Source organism: Seriola aureovittata, chromosome 3 (genome assembly GCF_021018895.1).
Source record: "Seriola aureovittata isolate HTS-2021-v1 ecotype China chromosome 3, ASM2101889v1, whole genome shotgun sequence".
Taxonomy (NCBI): domain Eukaryota; kingdom Metazoa; phylum Chordata; class Actinopteri; order Carangiformes; family Carangidae; genus Seriola; species Seriola aureovittata.
In genome coordinates this window covers 25,708,653-25,721,899 of record NC_079366.1, presented here as the reverse complement: position 1 = coordinate 25,721,899, position 13,247 = coordinate 25,708,653, and the positions used below count along the sequence as shown (strand labels likewise).

The window sequence follows — 13,247 nt, the reverse complement described above, 5'->3', positions numbered from 1 at the left end:
CTTACAGCATATTTCCACTGAAATTATTCATCTAAAAAGTAACTACAAGTACCTCAAACTGTACTGTACTTGAGTAAATCTTACCAGCAAGAAAAATATCAGACCAAAGAAGGTATTTAAAAAAAAAAAAAAAAAAGCATTTTATTGAGTGTCTCAGAAATCAAGTTACATACATGTGGAAACTGCACTCCTGCACTTTTTTTGTTGACCTCCCTACTGGTTATCATTAGTCTATTTCAGAGAACAAACATTGGCATAACACATACTCCCTGTGTATCCTCTGTTGTACTGACTGTGTGTTGAATATTGCAGCAGGCTTATCTATAATTTATTCACAGTTTCGCTCAATAGTGCATCAGTTGAGTGCATCATCCCCTCAGTCATACCTCGGAATCAGTCATAATTTAATAAGCAAACATGATATATTAGTGTAAGGAAATGTATGTGTTACACATCTGGCATGTCAAAATTGATTAATTATTTCAAGCCTGTCAAATGCAGAGGACTTTACAGTGATCCGCCTCACTTTGACTAGTCATCTTAACAGAAATTAAAGCATTTACTTCTGTAATTTAAATCTGAATATTCATGCAGGAGGCACTTTGGCAAACCACTGAGAATATCTGGCTCAAATGATAAACCACAAGAATAACAGATCAAAATGAATAGGGTGGTTCATTTCCTGTTCACATTAGTGCGTTTTCCTCCACTTTGACGATAACTCCCTAAACCTCTGGTCCAAGCATTTAAACACTAAACTGGGTGATCAGTCAGTCAAGACTCTATTGTGACAGTATCCTGAATAAGAGCATGATGAAAGTGAGGTGTAAATGTGCCATGTATTTCCATGTCATAAAAGATCCTGTACCTGACTTCCCAGAATATGCTGGTTATTACTGTTGGAGAAGCTCTTAAAGACGACAAAATAGGCAAATATTGTGTATGTTCCACTATTATCTTGAATAATATTGGAATATCCCAGCTATCATTTGCATGTTCAATAGGAACCCTGACAAAAACATGGCCATTTAAACCTCTGACATTTAGGCTCTGAGTAAGAACACAGCAGAAATTCTTCCTGCCTACACTTTGTCTCTCTCACACACACACACACACACACACGTACACACTAACTCACACAACTCAGGAGGTCTATAAGATTAAGACTTCTCTGCTTCTCAGAGGACGCGAGGGAGACACGATGATATCATCCGAATCATCAGAATCCACTGCAGCAGCTCCTCCAGTCTCAGCTGTGCAATGGAGCTCTGTCTGGTCTACAGGAGATATACAGGTATACTTGTGATTAATCGCCTGGGCATCATATTATTTAACTCCATTTAACCTAAAGAGCCCTAAAATGTACAATTTTAAGCAGTCTGCAATTTACAATATGCATACTTCTATATAAATATTTCAGATTTTAAAATGATTTGGCTCTGGTTTCAGCATAGTTCCCTCCAGCAAACATTTTATTCTAACACACTGCTTTAACTCTACATACAGATACATCAGCACATATAAAATAGGGGAGGACTCAAAGATTTTATGTGCTTTTAACAGTTCACACAGTAAAACATATTTCCCCTCTCTGTCTAACCTGTTGTGGGTGTCATTCTGGAGGCATGATTGCTGGAGACAGGCCACAGGTCTTCTTCATCACCCAGTTTTTTTTTGTCGTTATGCAGGGATGCAGCACCTTGACAACAAAGCAACACATAACCAGTCCTCAAGTCAGACACGTCCTCAAACATGTCCGTACAAATGATGCAGCTGCAGTACTTTTAACAAGATGCGTACAAATATATGGACCTTGGACCATGTCGTGCTTAAATCACAACCCTACTTCTCCTTGCAAAAACTTTAAGATAAAATAACTTTTTCAGGATCACAAGTGAAGATGGTGCAGTCCAAAATCTGTGAAGCCTGCATAACATCAAATGGAGGGGAAGTCTATAAACATGCAGGGAGACTGCTGACATCACTTCTCTGCTCTATGCACCCATCTGCTGTCAACCTATTAGAAATTCAGGGAATCTGGGGGAGAGATGGTGAAAGCAGTGGAGTCTTGCAGGGTCAATTAAGTCAGACTGAAGCTTAGAACAAGGCTCTTGAGCAGTGGTAACTTTATATTTTTAGAGGGTGATGTGAGGAAGACAGTACTGGTCCACAGGGCTGCTGAGTGCCCTCATCAGTCTTTAATAGGGAGCTATCAAAGCTCTGGTTGGTGCAGAGGAGACAGGCACCCTGAAATTAGATCAGTGGGCCAGAGATATCCATAACTACTCATAAACTTGTCAGGGAAGACATCATGAGTAATTCTGAGGTTGAGAGCAAGGCGATGCCATGGTGTTGCATACTCAGCAAACATCAAGCCTGAACCCTCACTGACAATCTTGAGTGGTTGTATCGATGATGTGTTTCCTGACAAAGCCTTTCTACACCTCCAACGTCAAGGAATCCCATATTACTAAAGTACACACTGCTGATCATGACTTTAACAGGGAACTCACACATATAAGGCACAGAGGCATTAAACGCATTCACTGAAATTAAGTGTATGCTATAAACACAAAAAACACACATATAATAATTTGTGTTTGAGCTACATGACCATAGGATGGGGTTAAGACAGAGGAGCAGGAAGTCTTTTTGCGGTGTACCGTGTTTGTTTGTTTCTGCTCTGTTCTGCGAGTGCGTTCATATATACAACAAATATTTGATCACAACAAGCTACGTGTGAACCTGACCTGTTCTGCTGGGTGTTGAGCGAGCTCTTCTTGGTACCGGCGTGGGCAAACTGTTTCCCATTGGAGAAGGCACAGAGAACCCTGAGCTAAAGTGCACACACACACACACACACACACACACACACACACACACACACACACACACACACACACGCACAATACTGCATTATGTTCTGTATGTTTGAATGTATTTTTTATTTTTATTTTGTGTGTATATAAATGAGTCACCTCTCTATTGCAAGACTACAGCGAGCCAGGTGTCCCCTGAAAGCAGACTGTATCATCGTCAAGGCAACCGCATCCATCTCTCCACCTACAGAGGAAGCTACATCACTGCGGTTTGTTGCTTCTACAGCCTGAAAAGACGAGATGATGAAGAGATGAGATTCATAGATTGACAAACAAGTGAGGAGACTTCGGGAGCTTACAGTAAGATCCCAGAAAATGCTTTTTAAATGGCCCATAGTTTAAAAAGTACTTGTGATATTATTACCAAGAATAATACTGGTGATTGAATATGACCATTCTGATGTGTGATCGGATTCTCACAACTTTACTGTGTGGAAATGTTTGTGTGTGGGTGAAACCTTAATGTGCGTGTCTTTCAGCAGGTCCTTGAGCTGCGCCTCTCTGAGGAGATGGCCTCTTAATGCTGACTGCAACATCACAATGTCCTTAAGATAGAATGCAAAGAGATGGAGATAGACAGAAATCTGGGACAGAGTGTCTGGATATTTTTATGTAATAATTCTCTCACACATCAATAACTTCTTTTACATAACTGTGGTGTGTTACATACCCTGTTTCTATGCTCCTTCCAGTTTGTCTGGATGATCCTTGCTGCTTTCTCTCTTTCTTTATGTTGTCTTTTCTCACTCCTCTTCTCCTCTACATTTCTATCCAAATCTTCACCTCTGTCTCCTTCCTTCTCTCTACCGCCATCGTCCCTTTCCTCTGTCTCCGTCTGACCTGATCTGCCCAGACTGTCCTCATGGTCCCCTGCTGTTGTGGCAGAAGGAGAGGAGAGCTCAGCTAGTGCAGGTTTGATTTTGTCGTCCTCCAGACTTCGGATCCTCACCCACAATTGCTCCAACTCCTGTCTGAGAAACACACAAACACACGCACACACACACACACACACACACACACACACACATACACAATACATAAATAGATGACAAAACAGAACCAGCAGCCATAGCAGAGGTCCTTTCACAGTTAGCAATTAGTTAGCAGAGACTTTCGAAACCTATGACTTTGGTTTAGAGCTCAATATACAATTTATTCTCTGAGCGGTCTGCATGTGCATGTGGTGAGATTTGATTTCAGCCAACTGCACCATGGTAGCAGGCAGACATTATGTGCTTGGACTGAGCCAAGCCTTACTGTTTTAACCATATCTGACTTGTACACCAGAAAACAAGTTTAGTATGAGCAGCCTGTGGACTTGTTACTTAGATGGTTAATTTAGGTTAAAGAAACTATAAAAGTGACTTTTTCCAGCTGACCATGCTTTAGTTTGTAGAGCAAACGACATCTGTAAACGATTCTTCTTTATTATCTAATTTATTTATAATGTTGATTAGACTATCACCCACATCTCGGACACTGCCCCATCTCTTTCGGTTATCCCCGTTTGTGGCCTGGAGGTTATATATCTAACCATTATTTACATGAAGACAATTCTCAGGTGGATCTCTACTGTGTTTGGTGGGACAAAGCCTCTGTATGACAAATGCATGATCTCTACAATGGGCATAATCAAAATTCCCTGTTAAAACTACTGTTTCAAATGTAAATAAATAGTCCATCAATAGTTTTAGAAAGTTCTTGATATAAACAGCAATATAACGTTCAAAGATGATGAATATATGTATGACTTAAAAACACGCAGAACCATTCCGGACCTTATACATTTCAAGCTTACAAAGAGCAGACATAAAAATGTTACACTCAGCAAGCAAAACATACTTATGCTGCTGTTTTTCATTGTCCCGTTCACTCGTTTGTTCAGCTTTCCATCGTTCTGTCTCTTTCTCCAGTTCCTCTCTTTCTGTCCTCAACTGTCTCAATTCATCACTGAAATGCAGAAACACAACACAGATTTAGTCTCACAAACAAAACTCAGTAGCTTTATGCTCATAGCCTTTGTCAACCTCAATTTGGTCAATTGAGATTGACAAAGGCTTGAGAAGATGTTTGTATTGTACATCATGTTGCTTCTCACTCACTCTTTACTTGACAGCATCTCTTGAAGCTCCACCCTCTCCTTCTCCAATTGGCTGACGCGTTCTCTCAGATCTGAATCCTCCTCCCCTTCTTCAGTGATTGTTCCCACGGAGACCACTGCCTCTGTTGCCATGGTAAATCTCAGAATCTCAGTGGGTGTGGCCTGGACCTCCTGATCCAATCGGCTGCTGCTCTTTGCTGACTGGGTGTGTCTTCTGCTGTCCTCCGGCCTCTGATAGGAGGAGAGAGCAGTCAGTCTGTGATGAAGCTGTAATCTCTATGTGTTTACATCACTTGTTAGCTGGTGTAAGTCACATATGGTTAAAACTAGTTAGTTTCCTCTCACCTTCTCCACTTCCAGCAACCTGCGCAACAGTCTCTGTTTACTCCACTCTCTGTAACCTAGGGAACATAATCACACAAAGACACACATTTTTTCATCTGCATCACAGTACAGAATACAATACCACAATGGTGTTACATACTTTAATTCAGGGTTGAGAATTGATTAGGTCTGCAGTTGAAGATTGTTTTCATAGTGGATTAATCTGTCAATCATTTTCTCCAGTAGTCGGTTTATTATTTAAATAATGTCAGAAAATAGTTAAAAAAGCCTATTACATTTCCACAAAGCCCATGTTGACAACTTGTAATTGCTTGTTTTGTCTGACCAACAAAACAAATCCCAAAAATATTCTGTTTAATATTATAGAGGACTATGAACGCCAGCAAATACTCACAAAATGTGATACCTTCCTGTGTATGGAATACACTTTTCAAAATGTCATAAATTGACTCCAGCTTTCAAAATTGTAAACCAACAAAGCTGTAGTGAACAGAGTCAAAGGTGTCACGTTTAGAGGCAGAACAGCAAGAGTTAAACTAGAAACTGATAAAAGGAATGAATGAAGTAAATGTCTTGAGTGTGGCTGACTCTGGAAGCTCTGGGTCTGGCATGTCAGTGTGGTTTTGTGTGTGAGAAAAGACCTTTGATCCCTCCAGCAGGACTGTCAGTGTTGAGTTCTTCTCTGAGTGTTGTGTTCTCCTGCTGAAGCTGCTTCAGGTTCTCAGACAGACGATGAACCATGGAGCTTAAAGCTTTCTGCTGTCTCTGGGAGCATTTACTCTCTGCTCGACTACTGCACACAGGAAGAGACAGAGGGAGGGGAAGACTTCATGAGAAAGACAGAATTAATAAACGAGTGGATGATAGTATTTGCCAGCTGTGACAGCATGGCTCGTTTTGTTTTCACCTTTTAGTTAGTGTGTGTGTGTGTGTGTGTGTGTGTGTGTGTGTGTGTGTGTGTGTGTGTGTGTGTGTGTGTGTGTGTGAGGCAGTTTTGAGTACCATGGTAGGTTTATGTTTCTGTGTGTGGGCAGATTTTGTCACAGTGATAGCGTAACAACCATGAAAGATACAGCAACGAAACTTTACAGTTGTGTAGTTGAGATCAAAATGAAGGCTGAGTTCGAAGATGGGTGTGAATGCGAAAATGTTGAGGGGCGTCATGGCTGATGTGATCCCATTACCAGATGGTCTCTTGTTTTAGACATTTACCACAAATCCTGCAACCCTGTCCTCTGATCTGTGACCGTGGCCATCCTTTAAATCCAGGATAAAAGTAAAAAAATAGTTCCTCTCTACCTTCCTGCATGTTGATGAAGGGAGAGGAAAGTGACTGACTTGATCTGTATCTGAATACTGCACACACTGTCAAACTAAATTTGACAAACTTATAAATAACTGATTAACAAAGTTGTGAAATTTCAGTTCCACAAAAGTGAAGTATATATGATTCACACTGCACATTCAACCTGACACTGAGGTGTAATTTTATAGGACTTTTTCTTAGTTGTTAACCTTATAAGAAGTTGATGTAGGAAAACTCAAAAACCTACATTTATATTCAAGTACAAGTCAAAACCAAACTCAACTATAAGGTTCCAGTAACCCTAAAACATTTGTACAGTAACTGTATAGTAATCCTGTAGTTATTATAAGATAAAAGACAGTGATGACTCTTATACCAAAGCACTGTCAGACGCATGTCGGGTGACCCGCCTTTACCCATGCAGACCAACACAAATTCCATTTAGGGTCCCTGTATCACTGTAAGCTGTTACAACTTCCTGTGACACCAAACGTCCATAGCATGGTACTTAAGCATGATCCTGCCGTTTTCAGTCAGGTATACCTTTTCTCTGCGGCTTCTAGTAGCACCCTCAGTCTCTGGATCTGAAAGACGAGGCACACAAACACACGCATTAGGTGAGATTTCCTTTTCCACAGCTGAACTCACACTCTGCAACCAAAGTCAACATGACGATATCATTAGCTCTCACAGCAGGAGCAGAAACACAGAGCAGGACGAGGAACAATTCTTTCAACCAAGCACTATTTTTAGTGTCGGCTTCTTTCTCTCATTCCTGTGGTGGTTGTTTCAGGTGTTCTACTTTGGAAAATCTGTATGCAGTAACATGCCAAAAGAATTTTAACTTTATCATTCAGGTGGAAAAAATAACAAAAAGCAGCATGTTACCTCTTCAGAGTAGGTTTCCACTGTGATCTTTAGCTCCTCCAAGTTGGTAGTTCTCAGCTCACTTTGCAGTTTACTGGAGAATAAGAGGGAATAAACTAAATATCTTGCAGCTTCGCTAATGGACCAAATGGACTGATGTATAGACGGTCAGAAATTTTACCTCAGGGCATTTTCTTTCTCTCTACACTGCTGCTCCAACTTCAGGATCCTCTGCTTCAGCCCATTGAGAACCTTGACAGAAAGAATCCGTTTCATAAGCCTGTTTAGGATGCATCCTAAAACTAATCTCTGGTATTTGCACTAACAGACTACAAATACTCACCACACTCCCTTCTTTTTTCTTATCCACCAAACTACGAGTGTAGTCAGATCCCTACAGAGAAAGATCATACGGTTTTTAAAGTATTAAATTTCTATGACAAAAATCAGAGGAAATTTAATGATCATACTTTAGAGGGATCCAACAGTTCTTCTATCTGTTTTTCTCTTTTAGCATTATCTTCCTCCAGGCGGCGTAGTTTCACTTTCATTTGCTGGTTGTCAGACTTCTGCGCCTGGAGACTCTGCAGAGAACAGTACTAGAGATTAATCACACATTACGAAAGGCATAAAAGGAGAGACTGCATAAAAGAGTGCATATGCAAAGGTGGAGGTGCAATGTCTGAATACACTTGAAATGCCAAACTGTAAATCCACATAAGGAAAAATGTCTTAAAGCCCTTTTAGTTTTAGCAGAGTAATAAAGGTTTGAGTCAGCTACAGAACGGCAAAATGGAACTGATAAACATTCATTGTCCTACTCAAGGACATTTCAGCAGACCGGAGATGTACGCTTTCATTTAGATTCTGAAGAAAAAGCTCCTAGCCTGCTAGTGCTGACAACCTCTATCACCGTGCTTCTTTTTTCTGAATACACAACAACATTCATTGTGTAGCTCTTTACCTTCTTGAGGCGAATAATCTCATCATACATGTCTTCCTTCTCTCTGTGGTCACCTGTGCTGAAGGTGAAGCCTGCAACACACAGGGGCAAATAGGGAAACAGCACACAGTCACACAAATGCACTTCAATTACATTCTCACCTTGCAGGTATGAAACAACTGATGGTTAATGAGATCATGTCGCTTTCTGCTACTGTCGCCCAGCCTCACAAAAGGCCTGACCTTTCCCCTCGCCACTGTCACACCAACACATTCTCTCACCATTAGATGCAGAGTGCAGATGTTTGTGTTTCCTCATGCTCAGGGTCTGTTTGAGAAACTCCGGTGTCACATCACACTCTGATCTCAGCATCTGGGAAAGATCTGGAAAAGAGGAAGATGAAGAGAGCTTGTAAACAACAAGATTTTTTATGCTTCTGTGCAATTTCATTACTGTATGTTTTAAACAGCTTCTTTTTTTTTTTAATATATATATATATATATATTTACTTTTATTTATCAATATCAATCAATTAACATTTATAACCTTTGATTGGTATTAACTGTGTGATTAACAGTGTTTTTTTATCGTTTGTATTTGTTGACCTGGATGATGAGCTGCTGCACACAGGTGACCTTGATGGGATAAATAAGGTAATGAAGTATATAGAGATTTTCTCCAACACAGCTCAATGCTGCAGTCGATTCATGCATTAAACTCGTTTTTCAAGCTCCACCAATCCAGTGTTTCTTTATAACAGCTGATCAAATGACTGATGTGCAAAATGGAACGCTTTGGAGCTTTTTAGTCTGTTTTAGCTCCCTGCTTTCGTTGTGCAGCTTGCAAATTCTGCTCTTAATCACTGGCTTCCAACAGAAGGTAGATATTTTCGGCAAACAACTAACACCATATAGCTGACAGACAAAGTTAGTGATTAGCAAGTGAACGTAGAGGAGCACCGGGGGAGCTATAAACACAGATCTTTGCTTTGGTAATGGGTTGAGACCAAAACAGAGCTAAAGGCAGGCTGGGAATTGGACTGACATTCCTCAGGTGGAAGAAAACACCACTCCAAATAAATGCTGCCGTTTCTCGTGTCAGCTATTGTTAACATGTCAGCTGTAACAAAGTGAAATCCCAGAAAGATCAAGCCAAATATAATATTTTTATAACACTTGCAGAGTTGCTTATCATCAGTTCTCCACAGACATCAGTCCTGAGCAGGACACCTACAAAGTCAGCAAACCAGTTATCAGCTGAGCAAACAGTCTGAGTCTCTCACTTTTATCCATATCTCTTTCCAGCAGCCACTCCTCCATCTATCCCTCCTGAGGAGAGACGTGGCTAAGGCTGTGTTTATATGGTGCCTACCATGGCCGTTGCTGAGGGATGTGAGACGAGCTGAGCCACTCTCCCCAGTATTTTCCCCTCTGGCGTCCCCCAAGGACGCCCTCGGTAGTCTCCAGGCCGCCACTGCTGCTCTTCTGGGGTTCACATTCAGGCTGGAGAGGTATGGAGACCCTACATGCATACAAACCATATATTAACAATCATGGAATTTGGAAAGCAGGTTTGTTACATAAACTGCAAAAATTCCCCACAGAGCAGCTGAGCAGGTCTTACTTGGAGAAGAAGGAGGCTTCCCAGAAGATCTTTTCCTCCTTGTTCTCTGATGGAGGACAAAAACAAGGCATTGAAGCAGAAGAAAGGTGTATTAAACTAAAATGTTTATTAACAACAAAATACACCTGAACCAAAACATCAACCCAACAGAACAGACAAAAGTATAAACCTACAGTCACATCACTAACAACAGGAGCGGATTTGTTTACCTTTTCCAAAAAATCAGCAGAGAAAGAGAAGCCATCCTCAACCTAGGTTGGACAGAGGAGAGAGGCGAGTGAGTGTGTGCCAAGGTAAAGAAGTGAGAAAAATAACATTTTTAATTCTAAAAAAATCTGTATATTTAGGCCGGGTTTAAATCTAAATTAATCCTATAAACCTGGGTGTGAAAAACCCATATGGGGTTCCAATATAAGTCTCAGGTCTACCCAGACGATTAAACAGAGAAAACTATTTCTGTTATACAAAATATTCTACAACACTGAACAATTTCAAGACGTCTAAAAGTCCTTCAAGTTAAACAGTCGGCAACTAAAAAAGGATTTTTTGAAATACTCTCAAGACATTATAACCAAGAAGACGTCACATCAGTTTAATGGGTCACGAGCCAAAAAGGTTGGGACTAACTGCCATAAACGATCGTGTTGTGTTCTGTTTTGAGTTACAAACTCAGTGTGGACGCAGCTGTGATAAATGTTAGACACGAGAAGGAAACACAAATTAAAGAACAAATCTAAAGACTCAGGGACAAAGTCAGTTTTATTCTTGACCTAACCAAAGCTAAGGGCTCACCAGCTCCTCGCAGTCTTCATCTGTTTGAACATCACTCGCCTCCAGAGACATTTTAGCAGTTGCACTAAACATCGCAGGGAAAACAAACGTTACGTTAAGTCGGAAAACTTGACTTTCTCCGTGTGTAATCCTCTCATTTTTTCCAAGTCAAGCAGCTCACTTCAGTTCCCCCTCTTGCTAGTAGTAGTAAAAACATGGGGCAACAAAAGAGAAACGTTAGCTATGCTACAACTCGAAATTTGCGTCCACAACACTGCGGATTCGCCACGTAATGAGCCGGTGATGCAGTGACAGACACTTTTAACCATAGCTTCCCGAAATCCGTTAAAACGTTGCCTTCTTTCCGTGCAGATGTTACTGTTTTCACATCACTGTTGGAGATTTAGTCGTCTAGCAACCAGGCAGTTGTTAATCAGCTGCGTTAAACTAGCTAGAAAAAGTCTGAGCGGTACCGGAAACCATGAGCATGCCTTCAAAGTAAAATCATAAACACGCTAAACTATAGCAAGCGCTCATCAAATTATGTTTAGTTTTTTTAAATTAAATAGAATATATTGACCAAATGTATTTTTAATTGAGGCAAATATATATAATATTTAAAAGAAATGTCAACGCAAGTTTCAAAAGTTTTATTTTGAAAATTAAAGCCAGTTGTACAAGTGAAGCTTTGTTTAACTTGACAGAGCTCATAACTAAACCGCAGCCCAGGGTTGAATGTTAATACTTTTTCTACCTATCCTTTCTGACTCATTTCCTCTGGTTGCCCATTGGTGAAGAGGTGTTAAAAGGAGGGGATTAGACGATTTCCTCCAATAGCTTGAGAGAAGGAGATGAGGAAAAGGGAAGATAAAGGAGACTTTTGAGACTGATCCACTGTCCCCTGTTCAGTGCTTGTTCGCCTCTGATCACAGCAAATCAACATCTGTCTCCAGTGTTAAAATATTTTACATATGAATTTATCATACAACATAACCTTTAAATAAAAGTACTTATAACACATTTTTGTACAAACATGACGGATCACGGACCATGTCCTCACAGCAGCTTTAAAACTTACATCTTTCTGCAGCTACTTTTCTTGTTTTACCTTTTTGATAAATAAGAGTACTAAATGTATTCTGAAACATACATGTAATGCCGCATGTTGTAACATAGTGTATTAGCACCAACAGTTCAGTCAAACTTAGGCATGCAACCAAACTTCAAGCAGCAACCCGTCAGTCCAAATATTTGCTATTTACTTCTGTGTTTTCTCTCTGTCTTATTCTTATTCCCATATGGCTCATTTCTTGCTTGCTCTTACTTTCTGCGAGCATTCAGCTCTCATTTATTTCTGCTTCCAGAATCTTCCTTCCCTGGTAACCTGTCATTCCCATTCTTCTTCTTTGGTCCCCTGAGAGGTAAGAGGCAGCAGCATAGTACAAATGATGAGAGGTGTTCAAAGAATGATTGAGAAAGGTTAATAGATCCTTTACTTTGAGTAGCCCATGACTGCATGGACACTGACATCTCTATAGACCAGCCTTGTGGCATAAAGTAGGAACACCCTCTTAATTTAGATGATGTACCTAAACTGCCTTGACCAGAGGAGATATAAGTATGTGGATAAATCGTAAATTACTGGATAGATGTGGGCGTATTCAGAATATATGAATGAATAAAGAAATTGGTAAACCTATTCTCACATGTACAGTGCTCACCACTCCTTTTGCATCGTTCCTCACACTGTCCTCTTCCCTGCAAACTCTGGAGAGAAGACGGTGACCTCTTGTTACTGTATCATATTCTCACACACACTGTTTATACAGGTGGTGGACCCCCAGATCCACACAGCCAGAGCAAATAAACCCATTGCAGATCAGTTTTCTTACAAAAGAGTTAGACTGGTCCAATAAAATGGTTGTTGTGAGCCCAGAAAAGCTGAAACTAACCTCCAGCTGTGAGTTAACAAACCAGCAGACTATATGCTGTAACTCTAGTCTTTTCATTCAGTGGACATGTAATTCAAAACGCAGGCTATTTGACTGGTGGCTCTGCAGAACCTCAGTTTTACTAGTCTTGGTCTTTGGAACAAAACTCATCACCTCTTTTGACTGTATCCGCAGAGATGATAGGTATATAACACTGAACAAACATGATTTCACCACATAGCATAGCATTAAACAAGATTAACTTGTTATTATCATGCACTCCATAGTTGTTGTCTGACAGTCTAAAAGTAAACAAGTTTATACCGTGCTGCACCTATTGGAAGATAGTCACCTTATCAGTGGTGTCAGCAAGCAAACAACACTCCAATCAACACTTGGATCTCTAGTTGTCACTGCAAAATCAGCACCTAACAATATGGAAAATATACTGTGCAGTGTGAGTTTCTGTTGTGTTGTGGAT

The 13,247-nt window shown here is 40.4% G+C and overlaps 1 protein-coding gene across 1 annotated transcript; it reads right to left on the bottom strand.

Moving 5' to 3' along the window:
- Positions 1-99: 99 nt before the first annotated feature.
- Positions 100-11,281, bottom strand: iqce (IQ motif containing E). The gene is made up of 21 exons (XM_056372866.1): positions 10,857-11,281; positions 10,274-10,315; positions 10,065-10,110; positions 9,813-9,962; positions 8,723-8,824; positions 8,463-8,533; positions 7,969-8,082; positions 7,842-7,892; positions 7,680-7,750; positions 7,520-7,592; positions 7,175-7,215; positions 5,967-6,118; positions 5,326-5,381; positions 4,982-5,211; positions 4,722-4,829; positions 3,550-3,850; positions 3,338-3,424; positions 2,979-3,106; positions 2,751-2,836; positions 1,601-1,699; positions 100-1,277 (listed from the first exon to the last, which is right to left on the bottom strand). The coding sequence occupies exons 1-21, from the start codon at positions 10,926-10,928 to the stop codon at positions 1,153-1,155; spliced, it is 2,205 nt and encodes a 734-aa protein (XP_056228841.1). The 5' UTR covers positions 10,929-11,281; the 3' UTR covers positions 100-1,152.
- Between the last annotated feature and the right edge of the window lie 1,966 nt (positions 11,282-13,247).

Coding starts and splice junctions, on each gene's coding strand:
- iqce (XM_056372866.1), bottom strand. CDS start 10,928: ATGTTTAGTGCAACTGCTAAAATGTCTCTGGAGGCGAGTGATGTTCAA. Junction 9,963..10,064: donor GAAGCCTCCTTCTTCTCCAA/GTAAGACCTGCT, acceptor GTATGCATGTAG/GGTCTCCATACCTCTCCAGC. Junction 4,830..4,981: donor GAGATGCTGTCAAGTAAAGA/GTGAGTGAGAAG, acceptor TCTGCATTTCAG/TGATGAATTGAGACAGTTGA.